At 40.7% G+C, this 26,070-nt stretch overlaps 2 protein-coding genes across 5 annotated transcripts in view; one reads left to right on the top strand and one right to left on the bottom strand.

The window, feature by feature from the left end:
* The window catches only part of kcnh8 (potassium voltage-gated channel, subfamily H (eag-related), member 8), a 32,431-nt gene extending 10,243 nt beyond the window's left edge, over positions 1-22,188 (bottom strand). Inside the window, exons 1-10 of the mRNA XM_025065339.1 lie at positions 22,119-22,188; positions 20,960-21,193; positions 17,350-17,481; positions 13,543-13,670; positions 12,800-13,052; positions 12,404-12,561; positions 8,608-8,812; positions 5,163-5,372; positions 3,485-3,684; positions 1,503-1,752 (exon numbers count right to left, since the gene is read on the bottom strand). Of these exons, the coding sequence (XP_024921107.1) occupies positions 1,503-1,752; positions 3,485-3,684; positions 5,163-5,372; positions 8,608-8,812; positions 12,404-12,561; positions 12,800-13,052; positions 13,543-13,670; positions 17,350-17,481; positions 20,960-21,193; positions 22,119-22,188 (1,840 nt within the window). The remainder of the gene's footprint in view (positions 1-1,502; positions 1,753-3,484; positions 3,685-5,162; positions 5,373-8,607; positions 8,813-12,403; positions 12,562-12,799; positions 13,053-13,542; positions 13,671-17,349; positions 17,482-20,959; positions 21,194-22,118) is intronic.
* satb1a (SATB homeobox 1a) overlaps positions 8,786-26,070 on the top strand; it is a 47,085-nt gene continuing 29,800 nt past the window's right edge. For all 4 annotated transcript variants that reach the window (XM_017041280.2, XM_017041279.2, XM_017041282.2 and 1 more), the window contains exons 1-4: positions 8,786-8,878; positions 13,582-13,692; positions 20,663-20,749; positions 25,403-25,467. The gene's annotated coding sequence lies outside the window, so the exon portion shown is untranslated. The remainder of the gene's footprint in view (positions 8,879-13,581; positions 13,693-20,662; positions 20,750-25,402; positions 25,468-26,070) is intronic.

Below are 26,070 nucleotides of genomic sequence, written 5' to 3'. Positions count from 1 at the left end.
TGTTGTGTTGTGACAAGAAAGGAGGGAACAGGCAGAGAGAGAGAGACACAGAGACAGAGAGAGAGGGGGAGAGAGAGAGAGAGAGAGACGAATTTTCCTCCTTCAGTCAGACACTCAGTGTCAGCCTGACCTTCTGCACAGTCAGCAGGCAAGTACAGAGGCAATACTGTGCGCCTGTCAAGCCTACAGACACACATTCACCCATTCACCCACTCACCCACACACACGCACACAAAGAGACACACACACACAGACGTTACCTTGGTGCATCGGTAAACAACCCCAGCGCCTTTATACACACATGCCCAAATACAGTGCATTTGAAAGCAGCTGCTGAGACAATCAACAGGTTCGCACGTGCGCACACACACACACACACACACACACACACAGATTATTCCAGCGTTGTCCTGTAACTGCTGTCTAACACTGACAGTGGATACTGTGTGGAGCAGCTGCCTTAAAAAACACCATTTTAACTCAAACAGACACACAGGTGTGGCCTTTTGCATCACCGTACACACACACACACACACAAAGAGACTAAATATAAAAAAGGCTGTGGACATCTGCTGCAAAACTAAAGCCTAGAAGGAAGCAGGAAGTGCATATGAAAGTTTGTGCAACAATATGTCCACTTCTCACCTAATTTATAATTCTACATGCTCGCACACCACCCACATCCAGCCCACAACTAAAAATCAATAATAATTTTAATTTTGTCCATGATGTCATTTTGTAAATTGTATCCAAATTATTTTTTAAAAAAGATTGTAAATATTTTATAAAGAAATGTTGCCATTAAAACAGATACACCACAAACACACTGGGTTCAACCGTCACTCGTTAAGGCTGGCATTTAACCGGCCCTGACTAGATGGAGCTGGAATTACCTGGCTCGAGTGAATGACCTGATGGGATGCACTGGACAGGACGACACATTAAAGTTGACAGGACTGAATTACTGAGGCCTGAACACAATTGGTTGTACATTAAAGCTTCTCTCACCTTTATTGGCTCTGGGTCTTCGTGATCTGAATGGAATGCTAATTAATTCTTCACTTGACTGATTTTAACTTCTTTTAACTGCAGTGATGCTCAGCCTAATGACCTGCGGTCTCTGTGTCCAGTTACGTTAAGTTCTTAACAGTGTGACTTTTTCATTTGACTTTTCGGGGCAGCCCATCAGGCTTGTTACCAGAGGTCACTGGTTCAAATCCTGGTCTCAGCAGAGATGTGGTGTGTTAAACAAGCAACCAGCTGTCTTATGTTTATAGTTTGAACCTATTAGACATACCATGCCTTATGCAATGGTCATAAAATAACATTAGGCCTTGATTATGAGCTATAACTTCTTTTTTGCAAACAAAAAGCTCATCTGCTCGACCCAGGCGTTACCACAATGAGCCGCACAGGGCTTTATTATGGAAACTGTTGCAGGAAGGCTTGTTGTGAATCTATAACAACAGAGAAAATTGATTTTTTTTTTTACTGTATCGTACCCAGGATGGCCAGCACCATGCCTTCCTTCAGCACCTCCATAGACCCGGAGCAGACAAGGAATATGGCCTGGAGTGCGTCTCCCTGTCGGAGGAGGTACTCCCCAGGGGTGCAGAAGGAGGTCTTAGTGTGCAGAGACAGGGATCGCAGGCAGCCACGACTAGCGGAGGCAAACAGCGACAGTTCCAGGATCTCCTTGTTAAGGTGCATGGTGATGTCGGATCGCAGCTCGTCTGGGAAGTCCTTCAGCAGCTGTGGAGATGATGAGAGAAAAAGAGGCAGAGAACGAGACGGAGAGAACGGGAAGAGTGAGGCTGGCGTGACAGCTTTGGAAAAATGCCATGCTGCAACTTGCTGATTACATTTTCCAGGCTTGGGTGCTTTGTGATTTGATTCCATAGCTGCTGCACTGTAGGAAACATTAATGTTACATCAAGATATGGCTTTTTTTCACAGGCCAAAATCAATTGTTCGAGTTGCAGAGATTTAGAATCCAAACATCACATGGAAAAATTTTAAATGATCTAGTAACTGGTAAACAGAATAATTTTCTGTTTTAACTGTTTAGCTAGAGGCTAATGGATAAAAGCAGTTATAGAAGTGAATTTTATATCATTTTCAACATATAATGATTCATTTTAATATAATGAATCCCAAATGTGTTTTGTTTTGTCAGGAACACTTTTTTCTACAGCTCTAAATAACTAAACACATTGTTAAAACTGACATGTCCATGGGCCACTGTAGCTAGTCGTTGTCAGGTTTATGTGGCCCAGACTTTCACACAGAATAAATAAGCAAAAACAAGCATTCACAGTGCCATCTCTGTTCTGGACATAACGTTTATATCCCTCCCTCAGTGTCAGGACAAAGCTTTGGAGCTCAGCGTCACCTAAAGCCAATCGATGAGTCATAAGAGCCAGACTGACTTCAATCAACGGGCCCATCTATAATTCATCTGTCTGGAATTCATCATTATCATCATCATCATCATCATCATCATCACCATTCCATCTCAGCACTAGTCTGGGCTCTGACAGCTGTCTCGCAGGCACTGGCTGCAGCCTGGAGGGACGGGCTGATATTAGACTACTGCCTGTTTCCCTGCCTCCATTGAGTTTGTTAGAAAAGGCGCTCTCCCGCCTCTGTGTCATCTTGTGTTTTCTCCATGCTGTCATTATACCACAGCTCAAATTTAGCTCCGTCACCAGTCTCCGCTTTTCACCATGTATTATTTTTGCAGGTGTTTACCAGATATTCCGTCTGGCAAAGGCTGCACAAAGTGTCACTTTAAATGAACATGTAGACCTTGACCCTAATATCAGCCGTCGGTTGAGGTCCGGTGGAGGAATACGTTTTTTAAGTGTTTGTTTTAGGCATTGGGACGTTACCTGGGGGGCAAATCTTATAATTCAGATTTGGTTTCATGTATTTTAGAACCAACAAGCAGACGTTACAGACGAATGTTCAGTGTGAGACACTGGAGTGATGTTTTCAGCAGGTCTCCTGGCTCTGCATTCTTCTCTGTCAGTTAACGCGTGCTCTGCCTCTGTTGGGGGGATCACGTAGTATCGATTATTCTAACCCTCTAATCATCACTTCCAGTGTGGCTGTAGTGAGATTGGGCAGAAACATGTTGCCTTTTAAGTAAATCATTGATCTCTACGTGATGAGCTGAGTTGAGTGTCTGAATGTAGGTTAATGGGAAAAAGACAACAATTATTTAATCCAGCTACAGAAACGCTCATGCTAATGTTAAAAATACCCAAGCTGTTTTAGTTAGTGAGTAAGTAAGTATTTGTGCTTGTATACAAACGTTTTACTAATATCTGCCAATAAGTCTTTCTTTATTTTAATCTGGAACTTTGCGAGTCACACAATAGAGACTGAGACTGACAGGAAAAAAATGTTTGTATCCGCCTGTGCTGTAGTGGTGTGTTGAAAACACTTCAAACTGATTCACGTTGCCCTCCTTTTTTTTTACCTCATTACAGTCGATGCCGTTGTTGACCGACCAGGTTGTCTGGAAGTACTCCAACATTCGCTGCTTGAGACTCTGCGACAGGTGATGGACGCGTATGAAGTCCTTGAGGTCTTTAGTTCGGGTGTGGTACTGAGACCAGCGAGAGTACATCCTCTGGATGATGGCCGTCACGTTACCAAAGACCAGAGCATGCATCAGTGCTGCAGGTGAGAGCAGGAAAGGGTGGTGTAAATATATATGTGTATGTATACAGGTTATATATATACACACACAAATACAAGGGTAAATATATAAAATGAGAAAAACATCAGCCACAACAACAACACATAATCATATTCAATATTATCCTGCAAATGTACTGGTGAGGTTCTTCTTGGGAGTTGTGGATCTGTGTGTGTAAACAAACAGTCAACATGAAGAAAATATATTTACATTCATGTGTTGCCGCCGTGAAAAGCTCCAAGGGGGAAAACCGGTGTCAGAAGCGGGAGAGGATTTGATTGGAGTGACAGATACTTGGCCTTTATATGGCCGCCACACATAATGTATTTTCCGAATCTCACTCACTACTCTGCTGCAGCTCACACCACGAGACATGAAGGCGCCAAAACACAGTAGACACGTCAAAAGTGACTGTTGTGTTTACAGACTTCAGTTTCCTGACTCAACCTTTCAGCCAGAATTTAAATAGTATTCACAAAGTTTCTTTGTTTGTGATTGTTTTTTCTCTTTCTTTCTCTCTTTACAGGTGGATAAAGGCTCTTTATCTGTCAAAATGATTCTCATAAGGGAACTCTACAATTTCTTCCACAAATTCATATCCTTTGACTCATGGTCCTCTACAAAAAATAACTGGGGTTGGAATTTTTTTTTGTTTGTGTGTGTGTTTGTGTGTGGGGCTGCTGTTGCCCTCCAGCCATCTAAGACATTTAACATTTCTCCCACCGACTGACAACTGTCCACAGGGGACAAATGTCACAAACATGACCTGATCCAATCCCACCAAAACAATATTTAAACCACAGAGTTTTCGTCCTCAAACTGTCTGTGGTTTTTTAACCACATCGGAGAGAGTGTTGAGACAAAAACATCCTCAAGAGTTAGTTAATCAAACACTCATTAATGTCATAAGGTAGTGACACCAAACGAGTCAAAGTCATTGTTAGTCCTTCAAGTATTCTTTCTTGATTTGAATATAATGAATTTGGAGGTGAAACTGATTAGTTGAGAGAAGTACAGATGTTAAAAAAGAGTTTCATCTTAAGCCGGTGGAATTAGGATAACCTGGATACAGCATTTTAATATTTCTACATAGATTTCTACAGACTATAACTGGTGTCATCAGCTTTCTAAAAGGACTTTACTCCAAGGCAAACCTAAGACCTTTTTGATCAAAATAAAAATAAAACTAATTTAAATTTCTCTGCTTGTGTGTGACATTTGCCCCAGGAATGATTTTTTCTAAAATACTAATTTCTGCAAGAGGATTATTGTAGCACTCAGAATGAAATGATTCAAATGTGGAAATATCGAAACGCTGTATCCATGTTGTCCCACTTCTACTTTCCCGCTTAAAAAGAAACGTTTATTAAGCATGTTTTTGTTCGCTGCATATATCCGGGTCCTTTTCATAATTTTTGTTTACACATGAGGTTATTTGTGTGTGTATTTTCCGTACCTCCGATGAGCATCACACAAATAGAGAAGATCTTTTCTGCATCAGTGTTCGCCGACACGTTGCCAAAGCCCACGCTGGTCAGACTGCTCAGGGTGAAGTAGAGAGAAGCAACATAGACGCTCCGGATGGACGGTCCATTGCTGGTGCTGTTGCCATCTACTAAGGTAATGTACGGGGAGTCCAGACGCTTCCCCAGCTCATGAAGCCACCCTGAGTGAGAAAGTGAGATGGCAGCACTAAGTCACTAAGAGACAAAGCTGGTCCAAAATGAACTCTCTCTCCCTCTTGACCGACTTCTAGATGAATCATTGAAAGAATAAAGTACCAGGTAATTACCCACAATTACCCTGTAGTATCTTTATTTTCATGCTGTAGTATCTGGAGGCGACACCAGAGACTACTGTACAGCACTAGTTCTTCTGTTATAGTCAGAAACATGGATATAAGAGTTTGATTTACTGAATGGGAACCAGAACTGATCTTTGGTCAGTGTAGCAGATCCCAGGAGAGTCTCCTACAGACACTGATGAATGGTAATTGGATGGAAGTTCCTCACAGCTGCATGACTTCAACATCAGAATCACATAATTAGGATACAACACATTAATCCTGACTCACGTACTGACCCGTTATCTTATGACACTGAAGTGCGGTAATTGGTGAGAAGAAATCTGCATCGTTCCCGTGACCCAGTCGATACTGACCCAGAACCAGTTATGAAAACGACATTGTGAGGCAACCGCAGGCAATGCAGCTCATCGATACTGACCACAGATCAGCCCAAGGGGCCTCATTAGATGAGGGACCTGCAGGCTGAGGGGGATGCCTGGGGGCTCCGTCATTAATTACGTGAAGAATCACAACAGTCAGTGTAAGTCACACACACACACACACACATATAGGTGAGAGCTGTTACAATGGCTCGTATCACCTTTTCTATTCTGACTGTTTTTACCAGCAGACAAAAGGATCAATACATCGACGTGAGAATGATAAACTTAATTTAGCCAATAAAGTGCACTGTTTGCTGAAACTTCAAGAGAAACGGATGAAAATTCACCAGTGCCGCTGACACCCACACCATGGTATGACAGCTCGATGAGTCTGTTACATATCCAAGGACCTCTCAGCTCAATAACTGCAATACAAGCAGTGTATTTTCAGTAGATCTGTGAAGGATTGTCATTTTACTGCAGTGCTTCGGTACCGAACACACACACATTTCCGCCTTTTCATGCCTTTGCTTCGTTTCCAATCCTGGTTTAATATTACAATGTAGAGACAAGGACTGCTGTAACAACACGTAGACAGAAATTACAGCCCAAATGTACCGTCTGAAAGAAAAACAAGTGCTGCAGTCGTCTTGTTGATTTGAGAATAAAGAGCAATGAAATCTCTACACACAAAGTCATCGTGATACATCGTTGCTCCTAATGACAGCTATGTGGGATTTATTTGGAGAAGAGTAGCAGAAAGAAGGCTCATTTCATGAATTAACGGTGTTGGCTAAAGAATTAATCATCAGCTTTTATTTCGAGCTAAAAACCATGGGCCATTTATTCTGAATATTTTCCTTTGACTGTTTCCTTTTTTATTGATTTAGCACAGGGCTCAAATAAACTGGAGAATGACTCTCTATAGCAAGAAAAACTGCCTTTTGTTCTTGTGTATAGTATATTATTAATTCTCAACCAAACACATTTTAAAATGATTCTAAATGTTCCAGAATACCACATTTTGTCACTGTCTTGAACTGCATCTGTTGTGGTTCGATTGTTGTTGTTTGTCTGTACTTTTACGAGCAACTCCACGGTGTCTGATATGGGCTGTCATTGTTCTGCATATCTAGTGTCCTGCTAACGATGACATAACATCAGACTGTGCACCTACTGGAAACTACTTCAGGCTGTCTGGGAAGTTGTGCTGCCACTGTAGCTCATCCGCTTCAAGGTTTGACATGTTGTGGTTTTCCAGATGGCCCTGTGCATGCAGTACCTCAGCGGTGAGAGTTGAGATTCTGTTACTGGTGCCTTTCTGTCATCTCAATCCACACTCACCCTCCTCCTCTGACATCTGGCCTTCTCCTTTGACATTTCCACATACAGAAATGCTGTCTTTCTGTCTTTCAGTCTGTGTAAACCCCAGGGATGGTCAAAGGCAAAATCCCAGTAGATCAGCAAATACTGAAATGCTAACACCAGCCCTCCTGGCACCAACAACATTACATGTTCAAAGTCATTGAAATACCTTTGTTCTGCAGTTGCTGCGTTTGAACTTTCATGAACCGTCATAATGTCATAATGAGTTTCTGTTTAACTGGCCGATTAACATGAAACAGTTTTGCACTAAAATGATTTTATTATCATTTTCTTTTTTTGGTATACTGCCTTATTTTACCCCCATAACTTAGACTAATGGTAACATAATGGTAGTCTGAGAATCAGGTCACAGGAGAAATAAGGGGTCACAGAAAAAAAATCAATGTGATTATCAATGTAATTAACGTGTTTGTTTTTTGTTGTTTGTTTTTTTGCATAAATTTTATTTTGCAAATGTATATATACTATTACAAATACTGATTAACACATGTTAAGACGCTTTTCAACATAGAGTCTTGAAGCACAATTACTTTTCTGGTAGGTTACTGTGTGTTATGCTAGTAGCGTCTGCGAATGGCTGCGCGCGCGAGAGAGAACGGTAGCGAACGTTGAAGCGTGAGTTGCTTATAGAGGACCTGTTAAAACGCTGTTTATGTACTGTTGTGCTCGGTGTAGCTGATAATAAAACCGCAACCTCCGAGGTTCTGTTTAGCGCTGCTGCGGACAAGCACAAAGTCAAGGGAGTTAGCTCCGCAGCTAATGTTAGCTTCGGCCGTGGGGCAGGTAACGAAGTCTCCCCTGTTCATTTTAACTACGAAGCAGGAAAGAGCTAACAAGTAACCATCCGTGTTACAGGCACTGTTCGGAGCACAGCATTTATATAATGTGTAGATATCCCATGTTACAACATGTGGACACTTGTGCTTATAGAGAGGTGCGGCCTATATATGTACAAATATTTTTTTCTTTTTAAGTTTAGTGGGTGCAGCCTATATTCAGTTGCGTTCAATAGTCCAATTATGGTATCTATCAATCTTTTATGCTTGGTTTGATGCATATGTTTGACATTTTTACATAAATGCACTTTTCACCATCATTTGATGTTCTTCTTTACAGCCAAACCTTACACAGTGCAACACGTGATGATGCACGTCCATGACGATGATTAACATAAAACATAGGAAAAGCTTCACCATTTTTGAGGCATGGTATTCAAGCAGTCTGTCCTGAGTTACACCAGACACACATGGTGGGTACAATTCTTTGACATCTCAAATAATAGAATGTCTCACAACTTTGATTCCTCTGCTCTTTTATTATTGAATGTATTTAAATTTAATACTCACCAATGTCCCAGTTGTAGGAGTTGGCCTCTATCTCCATCTTGCCAATGATGTACCAGATGCAGGCCATCCAGTGAGCCAGCAGGGCAAACATAGACATCAGCAGTGTGAGGACCACCGTTCCGTGCTGAGAGTAGCGGTCCATCTTCTGGAGAAGTCGCAGAAGACGCAGCAGACGCACTGTTTTCAACAGGTGGACCACAGACACCTGGGGAGAGTGGACAACAACGTGTGAATGTCTCCTGCCGATAAAAAAACGAGGAAACAAGCACAGGTTCGTCATCATCACTCTTTACCACCTTTGTCTCTCTGACCTGAAGCTAGGTGTGTGTTTCACGACTTGCCAAGCAGTGATTAGTTACTGCGGTGACATAACCCGCTTTTCATTTCTTATGATTTCCTGGTGCGGTGCTGGAGGCAGACACAGACAAGAGTTAATCTAGGTAACGGTGAAATCCAGGAGCAGACTGCTCTCATCTTCCCTCCTTTCCCAGGGAAACTTCCTTTACACACTCAATGAAGTGACAAAGCTCTTGACCATGCTTCAGATATCAGAGGCCACTCTGGAGCTCCTATGTCTATAATTACACATCCTTATTTCTTGATGAAGGACCCTCCAATGTAAAAACCACCATTTAGTGCAATCAGACACTTGCTGGCAGCTGTCTCTCTTTTGTCGTTTTCCTTTTTTCTTCTTCCATCAGTGTGCAGTGTCGACCTGCTCTTCTCGTGGCTTCCTTTGCCACAAACCTGTCACATACAGTATTTAACTACATTTGTCACAAGCCATTTTTTCACTCCTGTGCTCATTTAGACTCACACAACGTTGAGCTACTTTCACACCTTCTCCACACCCAGGTGCTGGAGATGTGAATGTCATCCATTGTGCACTTGTTCCTCAGGCAATCTCCACCAGCAATCATTTGGGAGTTGCTGCCATGTAACCCCACCGGCAGTACAGTCACACACACATATACACACACATTCAGTTCAGACATTAGTTGGATGTATGCAATTTGGGACATGTATATAACATGCTATTTGTCCTTAAGAATGTATGCTTTTTTGAGTGTGTGTTTGTGTGTGTTCTCGTGTACGCTGGGATGAGGAGGGTCTGGAGGAGAAAGTGGGACAGAAATTCCACAGTGCACTCAAACAAATAGAGGAGGGATCTGGGACATGGGTAACAAAGAGAGAGCGAGGAAATATGTGTGTGACTATGAGTATGTGTGTGTTTGCTTGAAAGAAAGACAAACACACACAAACATAGAGAGAGAAAAAGCAAGCGAGGCTCCGTGTATTTTACAAGCCACACAAATATCAGGTGCCGTGTGGACAGGCCTTATCAGAGCGGCTCCCGCACGTCTCCAGTGTGTTTTATGGTGGTTTTTTCACACACTCTTACTGTGAAAAAACAGAGAAACCGGAGCAGCACGACCAGTAATGAAGCCTCCTGCTGAGCCCTGGGGAGACGCTCTATCTCTTTTCCATCTATCACCACTCCACATCCCACCTATAGAGGGAGAGGCCTGAGCAGCACCACATTCTCCTCCCGCAGCAGCGGTGCAATTTAGCCCACACAACAATCCCTGTCTGTCCCACTCTCACTTTGGCTCCCACTCTCGGTGCCATTCACATTTTCATTTCCTCTGGTCATCAGGTGTGAAATTTACATTTTGCTACATGATTGCTTACTTTCCCGCTGCTTCTTGTATACGTGCGCACAATATAATAACTAATTATTTTCCCTCCTGAAGCTTGAATCCACACAGCCCTCTGGGACAAACACAACAATGTGACTGCTACCGATCAGTGTTATTTATCACACAGGCTTCAAGGCCTGTGTGTTTAAAAAAACCAATCAAATCAATAGTCAGTCAGTAACTCTGGCAATAGGTGGAAAACGTCTGAATCTGGTAAATGGAAACATATAGAAACTCCATGGTAACTGTTACCAAGACTTACTTATTATGCAAAAGTAAGACAAAGTCATGATTCATATAAAAACAAACCATTACCTACATTAGACTCTAGTTGTGTCTAGTTGCAAGATTACAGCTTTCCAACTGCCCTACAACACTGGGGTCTGCATGACTGTGTGGGTGAAATATGTTGGTGGTTTCAAAGGTGACATCACTGTGTCCTTAGTGGAACGCTGATGCTCAGTTATAACTGGACATTTTCCAGGTCCCAGGTGGCAGCAGGGGAACTGGTGATCGTGTTGCCCTACACCCAAATACTCCACCACTGGGAGAGAGGAGTATTTCTATTAATAGAATCAGAAAGTTAAAGGCACCTTCACCTGGAGCCGTGCTTACCTCCACCACTATCTTTTAGTATAGACTCAGCAGAATATGTTGCTGTTTTACTCCTGTAGTAGTAAAACAGCAAAATAGTTGACAAGGTGTTTGTGGAAATGATTAACATTCAGGGGTTCTGTTAAAAACGATGCCCTGACAGTTTTTCAAAATCCTTTAAAAGAGAATAAAAAATTCAGGATTGAAATTAAAGAAGTTGGTACTGGATGATATATTGATCTACAATAATTTAGATTAGTAAAAAAGCCGGCTGTGGTTAGTTTAGAGAGCAATTCTTTCTAAATCTCAAACCAAAGATCTTAGGTATTTTCTATGTTCTACAGTAGAACCCTCATTAAAAAAAACTACTTAAAGGTTCTTGTAATTTATGCAGGTTTCAGGATAGAATTCATTCCATTACTTTAACTGGACTTGTCATGGAAAGTAAAAGATATATTGAGTATTTCACTAGAAAAGTTTTTTTTTTTTTGTAAATGGGAACATAATTCACATAACAATAACATCTTCTACACAAACATTAAAGACTATTAACACTTTAGATTAATGTTTAGTTATATTATAATTTGGGTATCACGTTTCTGCAGACTTGGCTTCGTTAACATTTACTTCCCGAACTAACAGATGGCCGTATCTTATTATTACTTCACAAATCTAGCAGAGCCTTCTTCTATTATTTTTTATTTTTTTCCCATCTTTTATTTTTTGTCACAGTCTTACCTAAGACGAGCCCAGGTATGGCTCATTCCCATACTGGACTGTTCACGTTATTCGAGTGGGGAATAAACAGGAACATAAGGAACTGTCAAAATGTCTTCTTCTCTAAATTAGAACTCAGGCAGCAAAAAACTTCCATAAGAAGGCAGTCAAGTCCTCCCTACAGTGTGCGGCATCCACTGGGTGACATCATTCAGCCGCAGACAAGACAAGCTCCTCTGTAACTAATTGCTGCTCGTCTTTGCTTCTTCTTCCTCTCCGGCTAGTCTTAAAGGGAGCACGTATTTGACCAGTGCAGGGGAGGAAATGCTTCTAATCATACAGTGGAATTGCTTTTCACGCACTTGACCATTATGTGGAATCAATACACACAGTTAATCTGTAGCGCAGCGCTAGGAAGGATCTGTGCAATTTATTCTAATGTAAAAGGTGGCGTGGTCGTTGCTCATCAACAGTGTGACAGTGTGACATCTGTGAGTCCTGCTGCAGGGCCGTCAATCAGTCGTAAAAATCAGATGTTTGAAATAGTCTTTCACGTTCCATAAGTATTCCACTGTATTTCCAGGCATAGAGTATTTTTAACATGCATAATTTATCAGATTCTTTTACACAAATTTAGAGAGAAGATACCATTTGTTTTGGCTCAATAATTGCATTAATCTATCCACTGTATTCAACAACATAGTTATGTACACACTCATTGATTATGGTCTGGATTAATTCTCGATTGTTGGTGGTGCTGAGGAGACGTGCCAATAGCTACTCACAACGCTGACTCTGAAGCCATAGAGCAGGTCAAAGGGTAATGCAGCCACCAGGTCGATGATAAACCACGTGGTCAGGTAGTGGATGCAGATCTGCCGGGCCTCAAAGATCACTTGGCCGGATTTGCTGACGTAACTGGTGCGGAAATTGAAAACTATGTCTGAAATGTAAATAAAAGAGAAGCAAATGGATTATTATTAAACATTATGTTAAATGATTATTAATTCTAATCCTCATAATCATCATAATAATATAATAGTAGTGAATTCTGACGTGCACTAGAACAATTCACATTGTGTCACATTGTCTAATTGTCCATAAATAATTAAGTTAACGTAAGCTGGAGAAATCCATCAATAATTCACTTTCTCCTAGTAATTAACATCTGTACCACCCACCTATGATGAACAGTATCTCCACAGCGATGTCACTGACGGTGGTGCTGCGCGTCAGGTCGTCGTCGTCGCCGATAAAGCACACGTTGTATGGCACCGTCACGGCAACGTAGAAAGTCGCGAGCAAAATCAGCCAGTCCCAGCCGGCTTTGAACATGCTGTAGTGCAGTAAGATGAATTTGGACTTCTTGGCGTCTGCTACCTTGTATTCTGGCAGAGCGGGCGGATCCCCAAACACATTCTGGTCCAGAAAAGATGATTAGTTAACAGAACATATAAAAACAAAACATGACAAACAAACAGTTAATAATCTGATGCCACTCTCTCTACAGTGTATTTATGGGAAGTTAAAGACCGCTGTACGTTTGTACTGTTTTTACTTTTAGGGTCTTACACAGCATCACATTAGCTAGCACTAACTGAATGCTGTTATTTACTTTTTTGTGTGACCATGAGAGAATCTTCATGATAGCCTAGCACGCAGAACAGTTATTTGTAGTCATTTATTCCACATACCTCTAAGAACTACAACTCTTTGTTTATCACATATAATTTACCAAATATTTTCTGTTTTTTAGGGCTTTAAGTAAAATTTCAAGTGATTTTCATCATTTAGAAAATGCTTTACATCATCTTTATGTGACAGTATGTTCCATTATTTGTTTGTTTTTTCATAAATTGTTATCAAGGCAGGTTTACTGTAAAAGACCCTGACCCTTGACCCCTGCCCCGGTGTCTGAAGATACCTTGTTGAGTTTGATCTTGCTCTTCTCTCTGCTGTGCAGGTGACCAGAGATGTGGTAGAGAACTGTGCTGCTGCGGAGACGAGCCGAGCTGAACTGAGAGCCTGTTTTCACCCTGCCACGCCGTCGCTCTGTCAACACACACACACACACGTGAGTACTCACATCCCTTCAACACTTTGCCCCCCAGGGGTAACTCCTGCTGACTGAATCAGTCATTATGGTTGATGAAACACATCATATTCATGTCCTGAATGTCTAGCACAGTACGCTAAAGAAAACGTAAAGTCATTTCTCGGTGGAAGTTGCACAATTCTAAACTTGAAAATAACAGTGAGACAGAAGCTGGAAAAATGTTAGTATAAAGAATTAGTGTCTATTTATGTCTCGGTTTAGTGGACTTAGACTGAAACAGCAGTTAAATCCAAATTCACCAAACCAAGTCTGCAATGACAAAATAACAAGGAGTCTGGAGGGGTAGGGATGAGCGGTGCAGTCTTAGAGAAGTGCTGAGTAGACCTGTCCTGGCCTTGTGCATCTTTAAGCGACGTGAGCAAACAGTTTATTTATTTTTACTGATCTATACAGTGGATCACAGATCTGTTCTTCAATCAACAAAAAGGGGAAAAAAATTAGATTGTGCCCTTAATACACTTAATAATACACTTCAGGTCAGTTTATTGTCACCATTGTCCCCTTGGCTAAGCTTTGATCAGAAATGAAGTCTAAGACATGAATGAAGTTCATATTAGATGAAGATAAATTAAAAAATAATGTTAATGAAAGGTGAGAAAGATTTTTTTTTTATCTGCACTTTCAGTGTTTTTGTAATTGAGGCTGAGCTCAGGAGTGCTGTATTCAGACTGAAGAGTCGGATAATTGCGGGAGGCATTTTATTTCTCCTAGGTTTTTCAAGCCCCATTCTCACCACCATGAACCCATAGGAAAGGACGGCGGTCAGATTGGCCTGGGGGCATACAGTGTAAAGGCAATAACAAAGCTGAGGGATTGTAGTGATAAGTGCCTCTTACCTTCATTTGGAAAGTCTGCACAGTGTGTCTCTGTGTGTGTGTGCGCTTCGGTTGTATGTGTGAGTGCACAGACCCCAGTAGAGGCAAACAGACAGGGCCCATCCATAACATGCTACGGCCTTGGGGGGATGCGATAGAGCAGGAGCACAGAGACATGCTTATTTTTAGATCTAATGAATTTCCCTCTGCGTTTATAGCCATTCATGTGAGGGTACAGGAGGATGTATAGGCAGGAGGGGCTAGATGTCGTACGTAAGGAAGGGGGTTGGGGCAAAGGCATGTAGGGCATATAGGGGAGATGGGAATTGTGTAAATGCAGGTATATTTGGAGGAGATGGGGGAGAGATAGAGGTGAGGAAAGGACACCAGAAAAGTGAAGTGAGTGGAGACTAGTGGTTTCCCTCAGTAGCTCAAATTTATTATGCTGTCAATGTGCATGACAACTGTAGTGGATATGAAATGTAGACACTGCTGGTAAATGACAGGAGTGAAAATAATGACACCAAAATATTTTTATTTTTATTGGAGAAAGTTTCCCATCTCTGTCAAGACCCATAAATGTAAATATTAAATTTTTTTAAATAAATCTATGGGCGAGGGGGTATTTTAATAAAAATAAATGTATGTTGATAGGAATAAATAATCACAACAAATGTGAGCACCACCACACACATGTACTGTGTGTACAGTGGTCTGAAAATGAAAAAAAAAAAGCAATAGAAACAAATTAAAAACTTAACAACACAACAATAAAAAAAAAGGAATCTGAAAAGTACTAGTTGCTTTTTACATGGATTTACACAATAAATGTCTTTATTTAAATTCAAATTTAAATTAAATTTAAATGATTCAAAATTATTTCCTTTTTTTTTACTAGGTTATAGGAAAGAATTGCAAAATCAAGTCAGAACACATGGGGTATAAAGTGCTAGGACTGGATTGATTTGGCCTTAAAAAAAACCCAACATAACACGTTATTAAAAGAAGAGCAAACACACTGTGGAGTGTGATGGTGGTTAATGGTTTATGTTTTCCTCAGAAAACCTGAGGTTTGTTAAAGTGCTCTAAGTTAAAGGTAGTAAACCGTAACTAATCCCGAAAAACCTTCAGACGTCTGTTTTTTAAATCTTGAAATGACCAAGCCAGCATTTAAAATCGTTACTGTGACTTGAAGACGTTTCTGTACTGATGACACTTTCACAAAAAAACAGACTTTTTAATCTGGGGTTTTTCAAACCCGTTATATTTGCTTTAAATGTCTTTAGGCTGCAGCTCCGTCCTTTGCATCATACTGAGAATGGCCCCAAAATGCAAATTCCCAGTGAGACTTACCAGGCATATTCATTTAAACCAGCTTGTCATGCATTCGTGTCAATCTGATGTCAAGCCACATCAGCATTTTACCTTTTCTGGGGAGACATATTCATGTAGGCAAAAAAGAACACGAATTTCACTTCCTGGTAATTTGCAGTGATGAGAATAATCAGGCAGACCTTAAGATAAAAAAGTTTGCTGACATACACACACACACACACACAGTGACCTTCTCTCTGGCTTTGTAGGTTACTTTTTGGCTGTAGCTTAGATGTTGCCCTTAAGGCAACCCTTTGAGGAAATTGATTTTGCGAGCAAAATTTGCATCATTTCCTTTAGTTTGGATTCACACAAATGGATCTCATTAAAACGGAAGGGTAAACAGGAGGTGAAGTTCTGAAAGAGTTGTCAGAATCACTGATGCACTGCTGCCATCAAAGTGTCTGCCATACCCAGCCTGACCTGGAGTTTGTGCCGGAGCAAAAACGCACAAAACTTTAATCTCACTCTCATTATCACTCTATAGGGTACACCTATGAAAGTGCTCATAACTGCAAAATGCTTTATTATCTAATTAAATCAAAGGCTCTTTGGCAAACAGTCAAGTGGTCCAGACCGGGTTGATGCTCGAACCGATTGTCTTAACCAGTACTGTAAAGTGAATTTGTGTATTTTTAAGTGATTGTTGGTGCCGAGACAGGCAGCTCTAAGTGCTGTTTTTAACAGAGTGAATTGATGCGAAGGAAATAGTATCTTAAATCACCACTTTTAACAACGGGGACAGCAGAGGCCGAGAAGCAGCTCTGAATACAGAACATGATGCACCTGAGGCAGATTGGCTGCAGCCACACAGAACAGAACAGAACAACAGACTGGACAAATGTTTCCGTTCAGTCCTTTCTGGGGCTCAGAATTGTAAATTAATGGTCGGCATTTAAGCGTAAAAATATATATAAAAAAGGGAATTTGGATTTCCTGGAATTGAATGAGTTGTCCTTGCTCAAGGTGACTGGAAGGAGCCTTTACAGTGTGTATGAGGGGTTTTTTTCCAGTCATGTCCTGGATGGTTAGTAGCAACATGACAGTTGAATGAATGATTTGCCAGTTTTCCACTTCTTTTAAAACCATTGACCTCAGAACAGTGGGGATGTTGAAAGATTTGATACATGCATCAGGACTTGATGCTAAGATGCTAACTTTTTGTTATTCTACAGCACAGGGACTAAAACACTGATGTTAAAATGTCCACAAAGACATTTTTATTAGAGTTTAAATTTCCAACGAGCGAAATATCCATTTGTTGTATTTAGTATATCATCTGTATGCTACAAAGGAAGTGGATGTGTCTCCTATTACAGTATATAAGAACTGATAGAAGAGGAGCGCCCCGCAGAGGTCCCTTATCAATGTAATTATTTGTGTGTGCACGCAGTACAGCCACACACATACACACATACACACTGACCTTCCTTCTTGTCCTCTTGAATGACTTTAGCTTTGGTGTCTGTGATGTCCTTAAATGAAGCCAGGAAGAGCACCACGTCTCCCTTCTCGTTTTTAATTGGAACAATGTCCAGCAGGCACCAGAACAGAGCGACTGAAAGAGAAACAGAAGAAAAAGACTCCCATTAACACCAGCTTCGAGTGTACTCTGGATAGATTTATGATATGTATACACAAGTGTGTGTGTGTGTGCGTGCTTGTGTTGGGTGTGTACTGGTACAGAGACACAGACAATAGATTCCCAGACTTATTAGTATGCCTATCTACAGCTGGGAGTCTCTGGGGAGAATCACAACCTTTAAATAGACAAGAGTCCCCGGTCCCCCGGCACACAGAGAGATGAACCTCTCCCTGAGGTTCCATCTCCTGCTAAATAGATAGTTTTTCCAGAGGAACTGCAGGTCACTATCTGTGAGCAGCTGATTGCTTTGGACCGGTCTAGTGTTAGTGTGTTTTTGTTTGTTTTAGCACAATGTACGGCGTACACAGGATATTGAATATTTGCCGAAGAAAATAGCTTAGGTTTCTTCGCATTCGCTACGGACTGACTTATTTTGCAGCATAAAAATATCCTAAGGTTACTTTCTGCTCATTCTCAACAATTTAGAGAGTAAACATGAATTGCTGATTAAAAGGGATTTCCCACCAAGTTCCCTCCCATTACTCCCACTCACTCAATATTCTTTGCCTGTTGATGAGTCAATTACAGAGTTCGTCTCTGATTATGCGTGCGTGTGCACGTGGTTGTCTGCGTGCGTCTACATTCCCACCAGACGAGCTGATGCGGCTCCTACCAGGCAACACACTGAGAGAAAACTGCATTCCTGATTGATTTTTTTTTTTTTTTTTTTTTGAGTAGGGGGCAGGGGATTTTGTTTTTCCCTGGCAAAGACAGGTCAACTGGCACAGATAGAACTGAGGAGGAAAGAAAGTGTTTTTGTCATCTGGGAGACAGGGTAAGATAAAAGGTTAGAAAAAAGGAACCTGATCACGAACACAAGGGCAGAAGGAAAGGTGTGTAGATAGAATAAGTGGCAAAAACATCTGATTTTATTCTCACTTTTTAGACTCACTTTTCCTGTAAAATCTGTTTCATACTTTAAGAAATTGCACCAACAAAGCAAAGGCATCATAATTCAAAAACAAAAGGAGTTTCATTAAATTCATTAAAATATCTTATGGATATTTCATGATTTCGGAAACATCCCCTATAATAAAATGTAGTAAGATTGTAAAGTAAAGAGAAGACATTATGGGAATTTGCGTCTTGCTCTCAGTGGAACATGGTTTTTCTAGACTAGTGATCTGCAACCTGTGGCTCCAGAGCCACGTGCAGATTATCAGCTCTCCTCCTGCGACCATCTTTAATGTCTGTGAATGAACCAAAATTTAGCCCAGCTGTGCTTTTCATATAAATACCATTTCCCCCCAAATGTAACTTGTGGTTAGCCAAGAACTTAAAAAGTAACCTGTAAGCAGTCTTAGAAACAAACAGGTTAAACACTGACTGTACAGAAATGATCTGAATGTCTTATGCTCATGCTATATTTGCAATCCTCAATTAATTTATGCTTTATTAAATTAACGTTAGTATCATTACATCAGCATGGTCTTAGTCCCCCTCTATGTCTTCTCTAGTCTCTAACATTCTTGCTAAGATTAAAACCTGGGATTTAACGTATTGTATTCTCTATCAGATGCAGAATCCAAGAAGAGAAGCGTTTCATTTCTGCAGCCACTAATACTTAGGAACAACCTAAGCTACGCTTTAGGGAGCCACAATTTAATGATGACACATTAAGGAGCTGTAGCTTTACCAACGTGCCACAACAACAACTCTTGAAATCAATACCTTCTTCTGATCAATGTGAAAAACATTACGGTAATTGCTCGTAGCAGCTGCACCGAGTGTCAGCTAAAACCAGCAGAGTGTCACTGGCAAAGTGTAAAAACACGACAAAACAGTCCTCATTTTTAGGATTGCACATCAAAATCTCCCATTTTCTGTCTTCAGCAGGCAGTGGACAAAATTTGGATGCGTATATTTCCATGACAACAGTGGCAACATCTGCTCTGGAAGATTATGTAACAAAAAAATAAAAGCTCCACCACAAGAAGTAAATGGACAATACAGAACATGTCCCTCTTCATTTTTTAAACCTTAATGTTGAGCATTTAGGGGGAAAAAATGAACAAAGTAAATGATTTCTGTCTAATGACCTCAGCAGTAGACCAAAAACCTGCAGAAAACACATAAGGACACACATTCACAGCAAGAATGTAACCAGTGATGGGCTCATTATTTTTCCTCTATTCAGCTTACTGACCAGCTGGACAATCAATGAGACACACCACAGCAGAGCAGAACTACAGCTGCTGGACCTGAGGTGTTTGAAGGAGACGGAGATGAGACTTTGTGAGATGAAAGTTAAATAACAACCAATAATAGGGGTGGCTTTTATTGTGAAAGGGCCTGCAGTTAATACCTTGTTAAGGAAAATGCATCAGTTTAGCCATTGATTATTCCAATCACATTTCCATCTATTGTTGAACAATCTTTATACATTTACAGGGAGAGTTTAATGTGAACGTCATAGACTTTTATACCAAATGAGAACACGCTGGTTTAATTCCCGGTGGATCTTTCTGTATAGAGTTTGCATGTTCTCATATATTCTCTGTGAGGAAACTCTGGTTTCCTCCCGAAGTTAAAAAATGGTGAGAAAGTGAATGAATGTGAGTGTGAATGGTTGGCTGTCTCTAAATGTCGCCCTGTGATGGACTGGCCCTCACCTGTTGATAGCTGGGATTTGCTCCAGGGCCCACTTTGCTGGCTTGGAAAGGAATAGGCAGCAGATAATGGATGACTTTCTACTGTTATATTCTTTAACCACGCCCTGAAAACACAGCCTGTGTAAATACCCTCTTACATTAAACCAGTTTGTGGTGCAGGAGGTTGAGTACCTGGGGTATAGAATGGCTCAGATGGGTGTTTCCTGTTAGCTGCTGGTCACAGGTGGGGTCATGAAAGACTGGTAAAATATTCTGGTCAAGATATAGGAACTGTCCCTGCTCGACGTACCAAAGATTACTGTTAATATTAAAATGCAAATGTATTATTTAAATAATTTAATTGCAAACAAATCTAAAAATGTCTTATCAAAAACACCCTTCAGTCAGATCTGTTAGAGTGCATGTAAGTGATGTCATCCACAGTTTGTTTTTGGATGAAGAGCCAAAAGCTACTGATAACTTTTATGTTGTGTTTCTGACAGCACCTGCCTACGTATGGACAAAGCACCAGGTTCCCCTGAGTAGGAGTGAATAAGGTTTGTGAGAGGCATCTGAGAGAGGCTTGCTAGGTGAGTCTTTGTGTTTGCTTCACCCCCGAGGGCTGTCTTGCACTCATCTTTTTGAAAATGCAGCACTCACACACAGAAGCAAGTGTCAAACTTCAAGGCTCACAGCCTTACAGACAAAAAAAAGTCTAATTAGTGGCTGAAATTTTTAACAGCAGTGAACCAAAAACGAGACAAAATTCTTTCTCCCGAGTCTAACTTTTCGAGTCTCACCGGTCTTTTTGTAGAACATGATCTCGTCCTTGAACTCCTTGCGCTCCTCCAAGGCCTCGTCGATGCTGAGGATGATACTTTCGCTGGTCTCGGGTCCGTAGAGGAACTTACAGGCGCAGCTCTTCTGCATGACCTCTGCCCGGGAAAATCCTGTGAGCTCACAGAAGCCATCGGAGCAGTAGACAATAGGAAAGCCTTTGGAAACTTGAGCGTTGGCCAGGATGAAGTTGCTGTCTGTGGGAAGAAAATGCAAAAGAACTGCAGAGTCTGTGGTTTAGTTTGAATTGCAATTATAGTAAAGAGAAAATTCTAAAATAAGCCAAGAAGTCAAAGGGAGTGCAGAACTACACTTCACACTTAAAAACAGTGACACTGAAAACAAAACTGTGTTGCAAACTATAGTAAATGCAGGAAAATAGCAAAACTCCTCAGAGATCTGACTTGACACAACTCATTATTTTTACCCGTTTATGGAATCCCAGCAGAATTCAGTCAAAGACCTTGCGCTGCAAATTTACGAAAAATTCAATGCAAACGTTCATTTTTTAATCCCTAATATTTATAGAGCTGTAGATTGCTTGTTTTTTTCCAAGTGACCCCTCACAGGGCAACAAGCTGTATCTGTTAAACTGAACCGGTTTAGTTTTACAGTTGAACAGGCAGAACAGAAAAAAAAAGTCTCCCAACCTCTAGAGAAACAGACATCTGGCTTTTTTACTGCTCACCGCTCCACTATGTTCATTATCCAGCCTGTAAAGTTGCCTGACTTTGTTACTGCTGTGCAACGTACGGTGAGACTGCTGCCGCTTAATGCTGACAGCATCTGTTTTTCCCGCTGAAATATTGTGAGAGGGGCTACGAGTGTGCAGTCTTCAGAGAAATTTGAAAGATGCAACAATGTCTATAACGATGAAGAGAAGAGGGGTGATAATATCACAGACGGCTTTTTTTTTTTTTAGAAAAAAAAAAGCTTTTTATCCAGCTTTTTATTCAGCCAACATTCAGGTTGTGAGACCAACACGTTAACCTCTGCTGTCATCCACTTTAATAACTGTGGAAAATAAAAATGGACTAAGTTCAAGTGGTCAAGGAGTGCTTCTTTGGGTGTGCGGCTGAACTGCCGTTCATCAGCTGCAGAGGGAGAGAAGTGATTTCAAACATGCAAATACAAAGGAGCCGGAGAGAAGTTTCAGCTTCAGGTAGATGTAGGCCTGTGTGGGCTGCAACATGAAGGTCGTGTACCTCAGTAAGTGACTGATTTATCCACTCACTGCAGAGCAATAGGTCTCTTGAAACTCATTCCCTGGTGTCAAGAAAGTGACCCTGGATTCACAACATGTTAGTGAGCGCTGTGCTGAAGAGGGGGAGAGAGAGAGAAAGAGAGGGTGTTTTTTTTTTTTTTTTTGTTAAGATGGGATTTTAGTAAAGGAAAAGCCAGAGTGGAGGATCGATTGTGATTGTGCTCAAATAATGGCAGTGGAAACAGAATAGCATTGGTCTTATTATAAGTGTCTATCACAGCCAATTAGTCTGTTTGTGCAGTCAGTGGTGTTGTGTAGTGTTCTAAAGACACAGGTTGAAGTGGACCAGCTGTTTATACTTGAAACTATGCTTTATGATGCCCAAAACACACACACACACACACACACACACACACACACACACACACACACACACACACACAGGATGATTCAGAGCTTCAGAGCTCTGCTGATAGACAGCTAATATTTACAATGCGATGGCCTTTACTCTGCTGTGCTTTTCTCATTCTCTAATGAGTGTGAGTGTGTGTATTTGGTGAAAGGCACTGCTGTAATTTGATAATGTTCAAACCAGTTTGTGCACACATTAAAAAATAAAATACATCCAGCATTACATTTAGAAACCTATGTATTCTGAGAGACTATAAAAAAGTGTCAATTAATAACCACACAAGCTTGAAGACACACACACTCCACACACACAAACACCAGCTCCTTCATAATTACTCCTGCTCCGAGAAGCGTTTTACTTACATTTCATTTTTGAAACTCAATTTTCTGCATCAATAATTCCTTTTTCCAACATCCCCGGTGTTTAATTGTTTTATGTCGTACATCAGGTATTGTTGAGGGACAATAATCCGGATTTAAACTGGGAATACAACACTGGAGAGCGCGGCCCTCCCTCAGGAGGAGCGAACAACGTGTTCTTATTTATAATTCCACTCCAGCAATTGTTTCTGCATGACTGTCGACAGCAGATAAAAAACACGATTATTGTTGTTTTTGTTTTTCAGCGGTGCATAACTTTAACAGAAATGTCTGGCAGAATAATGTGATAGTGACCATTTTTGATTTATTATAGTGAAGTATGTCCATCACCTCAGTCGTACCCAGCTTCACTTTCGTTCAGGAAGTATCTCAAGTTAGGACAGTGTATTTGTTTGATATTTTGTTGACTAAAGATGAAGGCATTTTACAGCAAAAGTTCATTTAGATATGGTTCAAATTGACACTTGCCAAAGGCTGTTTCTTGTCACTTTTCAACATGGAAAATTGAATTTTTAATGGAAACAATTTGTAGTTTTGGATAAAATGTTTTGTTTACCTTTGTAATTACTTATGAAAAGGACATTGGTGAGAAAAGAAGATAGCTAATTTGAAAGCATTCTGAGGTCACTGCTTTAGGTTTGAACACATTTTTATATAATATGTCTATGTGGTTTTACTGAATACTACAGGGTTATAATAGGAAACAGACAATGACCTTCCATTAGTGTGGTGCTCAGCAGTTCTAGCTGAATCCTGCCCTGGCTGAGTTTGGCGTCGTTTCTCCCCTGACTCTTAAAAAAGTGGCTGCTGCCCCCAAATGGATGGGGTAAAAACAGGAGGACAAAATGTAAACAATGACAAAAAAAGCAGATAAAATCTTTATCTTAATCAACAGGCTATGATTAAGATGAAGAACATGTTGCAGGTGTGTCTGCAGGTCTGTTTGTCTGTTTGGTTGCTTGTTGCAGTTCCTGGTTTCCCATGTCTGATCATTTAACCCCAAGGTGCGTCAACACTGTTACTAACAGAAACAACTGCTACTACTTAATAATGATAAATAAAAATGTAATAATGGTGACATCTGCTTTAGAAAGCTGAAAAACACTCAGAGAACTTTCACTTGTCAGCAGTAATTCTCTGACCAGACAGATGGTCAGAGTGGGAGTCAGCGCTGGGACCGGCTGTCAGATGTGTGGACCCTCAGGCTCAGGGAAAGGCAGAGGGAGATTGACAGGACGGCTGGTGACCGAGGGACACGGAGCAAAGGCCCCGCAGCTTGTACGGGAGCAGGAGAGAACAGGCACTGACACAAAACTGATGTTTATCATACAATAGCAGACAAATACTGCAGTCACTGTGGACGTGATGCTTTACTGACACGTACTGAGGGCTGTCTGTGCCGTCTGCTTGTGCGTTTAGGCTGCATGACATGAACAGCAGTAAAAGTGCTTTTAGGAAACTTGAGACCAAGACTAAATGATTTATCAGCTGTACATGCACGGCACAAATGGAGCATTAAATGTAGACAATGTTCTCTCGGGCTAAAGACACATGTCACATCCTGAGCATCCACTCTTGAGACGATAACATGGTCAGAAAAAAAGGGCTGAAAACTTTGTACAATCTTTGTTTTTTCTTTTTGGTCTCTGTGAAAGGCTTCGCTCCACAAACAGAACCTGCAGTAGGAATCGTTCTGTTCATTCCATCCACATTGATTGATTGATTGATTGATTAATTGATTGATTGATTGTATTCATTGCGGTTAGAAATGACGTCAGATGCAGCCTCATTCTGTCCCACACTTCTATAAACCTACTTCTACAGTCGGAAGGAGGATGCTGCAGCTCTTTCTGTTCCGTATAAACAGTCTAGGCCTCATGTAGGTAGCTTCATTGATTTGTATTGATTTTTCCAGACAATTCTGTTTTTTCAACCCCTGAGGTTTCCTTGTCACCATCATCTCCCTCTGCATCCTCGGCTCTGTAATCACTAACACCAGCATGTGCTAATCTGTCCAGTTCTGTCAGCCATTCATCATCACTGATACTATCCTTCTAGGTAACTCCTTAACTCCTGCAGTAGGCCCCGCTCTTATAAACTGCACTTGAGTTGTAAAAAAAAAAAGAATCACTGACTCTTTTTCAAAGAAGCAAACTACTCTTCGTGACAAAAAAAATAAAGCACATCATAATAACATACAACCCGCTGCAGCAGTCAGTGTGAATGAAGTTTAATTACAGGACCATCAGTCACAGTGACATTATGGACAGCTGACAGTGATGTATTACTGTACGTCCACATTAGAAGACAGATAATTACTCATTATATCCGTGGACGTAAATAATCATTTCTTATTTCCATGAATGATAAAACATTCATTTTATTTAACATTTGTTTTTATCATTCATAGGTTGTTCTGCACAAGTTTGAAGCAGTGCATTTACTTCCTGTTTCCAGCATCGTGGAGGCCTGCAGGTATGTGTTGCCTTTAAGGACTCTCGTCAGCATAAAGTTCAGCTTTCACTTAACTAGAATAAAGACGTAGACATATTTTTGAAAAAAAGGAAGAAATTTAAAAAACACTTAATGTTAATTTTGAAAAACTGTTGGTTTAGTTTTTTGGAAATTTTCCAAATACTTTCTCACACTGCTAGGAAGTGATTTTAACAGGTTAAATTTTCCAGAAAAGGTTAAAGTGGTAAACACTGCTGGAAAAATGTTATTATTATGAAATCTATTAGGGAGCGTCAACATTGTTTTGGGGCAATAATGGCTATTATTATATTTCATATTCCAGGATCTCTGTTTATCCCTTTATATTTTTCAGTGCTGGTTTGGGAGAACGTTGATCTCTTATGTCTGTCTGTCCTGCTCAGGATTTAGCAACATTAAATTGAAAATGCAACAGCATCTGCAGGGACACTTATGTGAACAAGTTACTGTCAATAACACACCCACACAGCTCTTGTATAACAGATGAGCTCAGTTTCAGGATCTCAACTTTACCTACTTTAATTGGTATTTTTTATTTTTAGGTAGCTCTTTTTAGGTGTTGTTGTTCATAAAGAACGACTGGTG

Source organism: Cynoglossus semilaevis, chromosome 18 (assembly GCF_000523025.1).
Source record: "Cynoglossus semilaevis isolate Cse_v1.0 chromosome 18, Cse_v1.0, whole genome shotgun sequence".
Lineage (NCBI taxonomy): Eukaryota > Metazoa > Chordata > Actinopteri > Pleuronectiformes > Cynoglossidae > Cynoglossus > Cynoglossus semilaevis.
This window is presented reverse-complemented; position numbering and strand designations above follow the sequence as displayed.